The sequence below is a fragment of the Fundulus heteroclitus genome, chromosome 9, assembly GCF_011125445.2.
Source record: "Fundulus heteroclitus isolate FHET01 chromosome 9, MU-UCD_Fhet_4.1, whole genome shotgun sequence".
In the NCBI taxonomy this organism is placed as follows: Eukaryota; Metazoa; Chordata; class Actinopteri; order Cyprinodontiformes; family Fundulidae; genus Fundulus; species Fundulus heteroclitus.
The window spans coordinates 19,926,917-19,933,594 of record NC_046369.1 but is presented as its reverse complement, the minus strand read 5'-3'; the positions used below and the strand labels follow the sequence as shown (position 1 = coordinate 19,933,594).

The window sequence follows — 6,678 nt, the reverse complement described above, 5'->3', positions numbered from 1 at the left end:
ATGTGACGTCACACAAGCAACTCCTCAATGACTAGCGTATCCGTACAGTAATTGGGGAGTTTATGTGCGTAAAGTTAACACTATCAGTATTTGAACCCTTAAAAGTAGAGCCACAACATGAATTTTGATAATTTATTATTCATATGATTAAGTCTTTGAAATGGCTTGTTCAGCTATCTGTCATATATTTTATGGTCAGACTGAGAGGAATTCTCAAGGATGCAGTTCTCATGTAAATAGTTTTCTGGTGTTGATAAAAAATCAACAACAAAATAAAGACTTTAGAATACCACAACTCTTTGGACTATGGATGCTGACTGCTCAGTTTTAAGCACTTTAAGGCTGACATTTTTCCCTGTTGAGTCCTGATTGGCTGATGAAGCCTTCGTTTATGTGGTCCTTTAAGATACCTGCACAATAAAAAAAACGAACAAAACAATCTAGAGCTCACACAACGTAACAAAACCGCGCAGCCCAAACACAAAATAAAATTTCATTCATATCAATTTTGATTTCCGAATCTGGCATTTCTCGGCCACCGTAGTGTTTTGGAACGTGGCGAATTCATCCCGCGCCCACGTATTTCTGCGTCAGCTGTGCAACGTCACACGGATGCGACAGTAGGCAATATTTCCAACATGGCGTCCAGGCTGGAGATTAATTTCGTTAGGTTGCTGTCGCGGTGCGAATCTATGGCGTCGGACAGACGAGGAGAGGCGGAATGGAGGCTGGAGAAGGTAACGCGGAGCTGAAGCCGAAGAGCTGTTCGTCTCCGCCGCTTTTTACTGCTGTCAGCTGCCTGGTTAGCCACGTCGTCAGAAAGCAGGAGCTACCTTTAAGGCTTTAATCCTGTGTTTTTTGTCCTGTTTTTTTTTTAATTGACTGACAGTTTAATATTTCTTAGACTTATCAAGTGTGTTTTACACAGCTGAAAACAGAAGCATTTCACGCAGTATATAGTTGTTATAGAAATAGGTTTCTGTAAACATGCACATTTACTGTTTTGTTTGTTTTGTCCTGTTTCTATAGTATGTTGCAGCCCTTGAGGACATGTTGGTGGCTCTAAGGAAAAGCCAAAGGTTACACCATACTTGATTTTTATTTTTGCCTCAGTTTTTTACCTGCTAATGACAAAACAGATTTTTTTTATTGTTTTATTGGAACTTGTTTAAATGTGTTCTAATCATTTAGACAGAATCAGATCTGATGCCTCGTTGTTTGTGTTGTCCTCTTGCAGCAAACCAACACACGAGGTTGTGACTGAATACACAAGGAAGGTAGATTTTCTAAAAGGACTTCTGGAGGCAGAGAAGCTGGTGAGATTTGAGATTGATGGGTTTATATTTGTGTAAGGGCCATTCGCAGTCACTCAAAGCGGTCTTGTTTATTCCGGTACAATGCAATCATATCAGGGATTCAGACATAATCCAGTTCAACTTTATTTATAAGATGGAACTAATTCACATCAAATTTTAAAGCCTTGTGGTAAAAACTCATCTGTAGAATTTTACCTCAGCCGGTTGCATCGAGTTGTTGATGTTGCTGCAGTACCTCATCCTGAGCAAGTGTGTTTGGACAGTGGAGAGGAACCAATCCCTTTTAACAAGAAGAGAACTTCAGTAGAATCAGGTTTAATGTATTAACAGGAAGGACAAAAACATGAGCATTGAGTTAAGAGGACTAGCTGTTAAAAAGAAAGTACATAAAGCTGGTGGCACCGATGATTTTATTTTATCCTCCTGCTCTCATTGGTCAGTATGTTCTCCAGCTGCCTACGCCTGTAGCAGCATAACTCCAGAGATAATCTGTCACTTTAACGAAAAGCATCAATAAAAAGGAAAGTTTCTGAAATCTGTTTTAATATGAGATTCAAAATGACATGTTCTGTTCAAAGATGGCGGCTAGGTTGTTTACTTTATTACAGGCAGGTGAACTTAATGTCATCAGGAGTAAAAGACCGCGCACTTTGTCTGAATTTAAAATTGAAAGTTGTTCTGATCTTGCCTCTGCAAGCCGCAGTTGTAGTTTAATTAACTGATAGGATAAAGCAGAGTTTATGGATAAATAAAGCTAACTATCATCGCCATAGCGATGAAAATGAATATAAAAAACACAGAATGAGCTAGGAGTTTCTTCTATTTTTTCTCTCAAATGCCACACTGAGATGTAGCGGGACAAGTTGAGACAAAAGTGATGTTCACCGGTGCTGTTTTAGGGCTCTCAACAGGTCAATGCTGTGTAGCTGCTCCCACAAATAATTAGCAACTTTAAAAAAATAGAGAAAAAGGAAGATTAGTTATAAATCTGTAGTTTATTAGAGTGTTTTGATTGGGAAAAGGGTTTCTTAAGTAAAGCTTTAATTATCTCAACCTTAAAAGCCAGTGGTATGCTAATATTTCAAATGTGGGTGGTACTCAAAGGAGATGGTTCCTTAAAAATCTTCAGTTGGGATGGTGTCTAACGTGCAAGTTGAAGGTTTGGTGAGAGTAATTATATTTTCTGACTCAGAAACCTTAACTGGATGAAAACGGTCCAAACACAGATAAGGTTCTGCTGTTTGTTCTTAGGCCTGCCTCGCTTACTGAGGACCAGGTTCAAGGGTAGCATGACAGGAGTGAGTAGTGCAGTAAACATTTCAGGTCAAGTGACTTGAATCCAAAATGGCATCAAAGGCTACATTCAGGCCCATTGCTTTCAGCCCCTACACAAACGTTAATGTCTACTTTTTTGCTATTTATCACGAAATCAGGCAAGAAGTTTGAGAATGAATCCAACATCTCAGTGTAAGGGACACAAAACCGATGACCGTTGTCTCTGCCGCTCTTCCTCAGCCGTCACCGACAGAAAAGGCTCTGGCCAATCAGTTCCTCGCTCCGGGCCGTACGCCGACGATAGCCAATGAGAGGATGCCAGCCTCCAAAACGGTTCACATGCAGTCGAAGGCGCGATGCACGGGGGAGATGAGAGACGAGCTGCTCGGCACGGTGAGATGAGATGCACACAGCTTGACTGACAGGCGAAGGAGACCGAATATCAAGTGTTTTAATGCTATAATCTCTCTTTGCAATTTTTTTCTTTAAAGTTCTTTTGCTCATCTTTTAGAAAAGTGCACTTTAGTGAAAGAATGGGTTTAAAAGTGCTATGTAGTGTTTAAATCTTCTGTTTTTTGTTTTTACTTTGCAGCGATCGTCTGGCAAAGGTAAACCTTTTAAATGGTTCGACAATCTAGTTTTCAGCCTCTTTAATTGCAGCTCGTTTTAAAAAGGTCCCTTTATTTTCAGGTACCACAGATGGAGACTTGAGAAATAGAAGGTAAGAAAAAAAAAACACTACTTGACCAAACATGCTGCTACTGCTCTCTCGCTGCCTCGACCTAAAACCTTAAAAATCACGCAGAGGCCTTCCTCTGGACGAGCGTCAGTCCGCCGCCGAGCTGGACGCCGTCCTGCAACACCACCACAACTTGCAGGAGAAGCTGGCGGAGGACATGCTCAACCTGGCCAGAAACCTCAAGAACAACACTCTGGCAGCTCAAAACATCATCAAGCAGGACAATCAGGTAGCTACGCCGGCGTCGGGAGCGCCGCTTTCTCTAACTTGTCAGGAATAACTTATTGACTAATTAGGGATTTGCAGCGTAGCAAAATTCATTTCTGACAATTTAATGGCAAAATTAACATCTCCCATTGGCTTAGACAGGAACTATTAAAAAAATAGTTGTTTATTGTCACCAGGGATATTTTGTAACTGAAGTGAATTGATTATAAAGTAAAGTTAATAATTGTATAAATATTAAACATTATTTGAGTCCTGCTTTTAGCATATTTTGGCCACAAGTGGGCAGCATAGTGCAGTAAAGTTTACAACCAGCCCCTAAAGAACGAGTTGCAGATTTTGGGTGGGGAGAGAACCGAGAACCAGTCTGAGGTGAGGGAGTGACAGGTATATTGTCCTCTGAGGGGTGAAGGGGCTGGAAGCAGGTTCTGGGTTCACAGCGGCCGTCTGGTGGCCCAAAGCTCCTCTGAAGCACCGTACGGGTTGACGACCTAAAGATGCCCCAGAGTACGGAGATATGTGCTGACAGCACGTACCATCAGAACGTGGTAAAAGGCTTTTCTACAGAGCACCTTACTGCAATGATAAATGATGAGGAATATATCATCGTAGTTTTTACAGCATTGTGATGTATTGCTGTAAATATTATTATATTTCTGTAATCTGCTAAAACCCCATTACCCTGAGTAAAGTTGTTTTAGCCACATTAACGTGAGTGAGGTGATATGAGGACGTATGGTGCCTCTGATTTACACACGCAGCGTTCATCTTTTATATTTACCACTTTTTCTCGGTTGTTCCTGGACACTTTAAAAAGTGACAGAGAGTAAAATAACATTTCTGTCGGCTGATTCCATGTTCTCTCTGTCGGCGTTTACCTACAGGGCAGCTGCCCTGAGCAACATTAGATCGTAGCCTGAATAAAGATGAAGATGAGACTAAATAAATGGTCAAAAAACCAAAAATCTTCTCCCTCCATCAGGATCTTTCTTTTCTGTCGGGAAATTGTGAAGCGTGAACGGAGGTTTACAACCGCATTTCATCTTTCTGTCTTTGGGTGAACCTGGTGGTGAACTGTAATCGAGTTGTTTTTTTAATCTTTTTTTTTTTTCCTACCACTTTTAAAGCCAATAAAGTCCATATTAGAGCAACTGAACTTGACACAAAGTGCCCCAGTCATTGTACGGCATGTATATGAAGGCTTTAGGGCTGGGTATCATCTAGGATGAGCCGATTCGATACGATTCTCGATACATAGCTCACGATACAATATGATTCTCGATATAGCTCAGAGTGGGTTTGATTTGACTCCAGTATCGATATTTATTACTTTCAATTTAATGGCCAAAGTCATTCAATCAACAAAACCAGCCAAATATTATATTTATGTTCAATTTATTGAACACTGACATATTAACAGGAAAATAAAGTGCGTTTGGTTCAATGCATTTAATGTATCACAGAAACCAAAAATGTGCCCAAACGTTTGATTTTTAGGGATGAAGGCGCTGAACGGCTAAAGGAACAGTAATGGCGCGCTGTAATAACGCCCCCTAGGGGTTGGGAGGTATATCGATATTGAAAGCCAGAATATCGATATTAAATCGTTTTTAAAAACATCGATATTAATCTTTGTATCGATTTTTATGCACAGCCCTAGAAGGCTTAAAGCCTTAAAACAAACGCCTGTGAGCCTGATGTTCACGTCCGATACCTTCACTCCACACAATTTACAGACAGCGGGGTTTGTTTGGTAGCCAAAATGCTTGAACTCATATGACTCGCGAATGCAACGAGCAAGTTGCATATAATGTATGGAGATAAAGCGCTGTCAGTTATAACAGCATTTATCATGTCTGTGGATGTTGATGTCAGATTTGTCTCTGCTCTCCAGACTCTGTCTCAGTCCATGCGTCAAGCCGACCTGAACTTTGAGAAGCTGAAGACGGAGTCGGACCGGTTGGAGCAGCACGCCAAGAAGTCCGTCAACTGGCTGCTGTGGCTGATGCTCATCCTGGTCTCCTTCACCTTCATCAGCATGATCCTCTTCATCCGCATCTTCCCCAGACTCAGATGATGATGACGACGCCAGTCCGGGCCGGCCCCCTCCGCTTACCCTGGCTGAACCTGCGGGCCTCCTGCGTCTGTTTCCTGTGATGCAGGTCAACTGTGAGCAGGACTGAAACAAGCCGGTTAAACTGACTGAAATATCTGAAGGCTTGAAGGCACAGCAGGAGGTCTCAGCTGGTGTGGGAGCAACCCCTTACCTCCTGTGGCGCCCCCTGGAGGACGGAGCTCTTAGACCCAATTGTTGCATCATTTAATGAACAATATGTAGAAACTATTCCTATTTATAGATATCTCAGCTCTCTGACGCAGCAGCTTAGTGTCTACTGCCCTGTGATTTCTTAATAAACGGGTGAATGATGCACAGCAGTGGTAATCAGACATAATGATGGTGGGAACCTGAACGCTTCTGTAAGGTGTTGCACATTATTCCTGCTATAAACTCTATTAACTGTGCTGTAGCTCATGATCCATTTATAAAAGGCACTAATAGTAAAAGATATCAGGAGGTGTTTCTGTGCTGTCTAATTATTTCACATCCATATTTTCATTTTATTGCCTCCAGTGCAGTGTGGTTTTCTCTGATCTCTGGTGTCTGCTTAGGGCGGGCACATGAGGCTGCAGCTGTGTAAATTGGCCACCATGCACACATCTCTTCCTAATGGTTTGATTTAAGGTTTTCTTTTCCTCCCAGTAACTCAAAACATAAAGTGAAAAGTGAATTTATGTGAGTAGCTTGGTTCAGAAAGTGAAGCATCGCGCTCCTTATTTGTTAAAAATGAAGTCTGAGGTTCTGCAGAGGTGGCAAGGAGGCGCAGGTTAATTTTTAGCAGCCTTCAGCTGATCTGCGTCGTTGGCTCCGGTGTCTCTCCCCTAACAATGCTCCATAGATTCTCTGAGGATTAGTTTTCAATGAGTTTTGGTGCGCACCCGAGCACAGTGGCACCCTGATCATTAAAGTGAATAAAGGTGCTTTAAATGTCCCTGGTGGACCGCTAACGCTGACTGGTGGACCAGCAGGTCCACCAGGAGACACGGCGCCCCAAGTCACCGCGA

At 42.1% G+C, this 6,678-nt stretch overlaps 1 protein-coding gene across 1 annotated transcript; it reads left to right on the top strand.

Moving 5' to 3' along the window:
• The first annotated feature begins 584 nt into the window (after window positions 1–584).
• On the top strand, window positions 585–6,134 carry use1 (unconventional SNARE in the ER 1 homolog (S. cerevisiae)). Its single transcript, XM_012877944.3, has 8 exons — window positions 585–737; window positions 1,030–1,079; window positions 1,238–1,316; window positions 2,832–2,984; window positions 3,184–3,199; window positions 3,282–3,312; window positions 3,397–3,559; window positions 5,450–6,134. Exons 1-8 carry the CDS (start codon window positions 639–641, stop codon window positions 5,630–5,632), a joined length of 774 nt encoding a protein of 257 aa, XP_012733398.2. The 5' UTR covers window positions 585–638; the 3' UTR covers window positions 5,633–6,134.
• The last annotated feature ends 544 nt before the right edge of the window (window positions 6,135–6,678 follow it).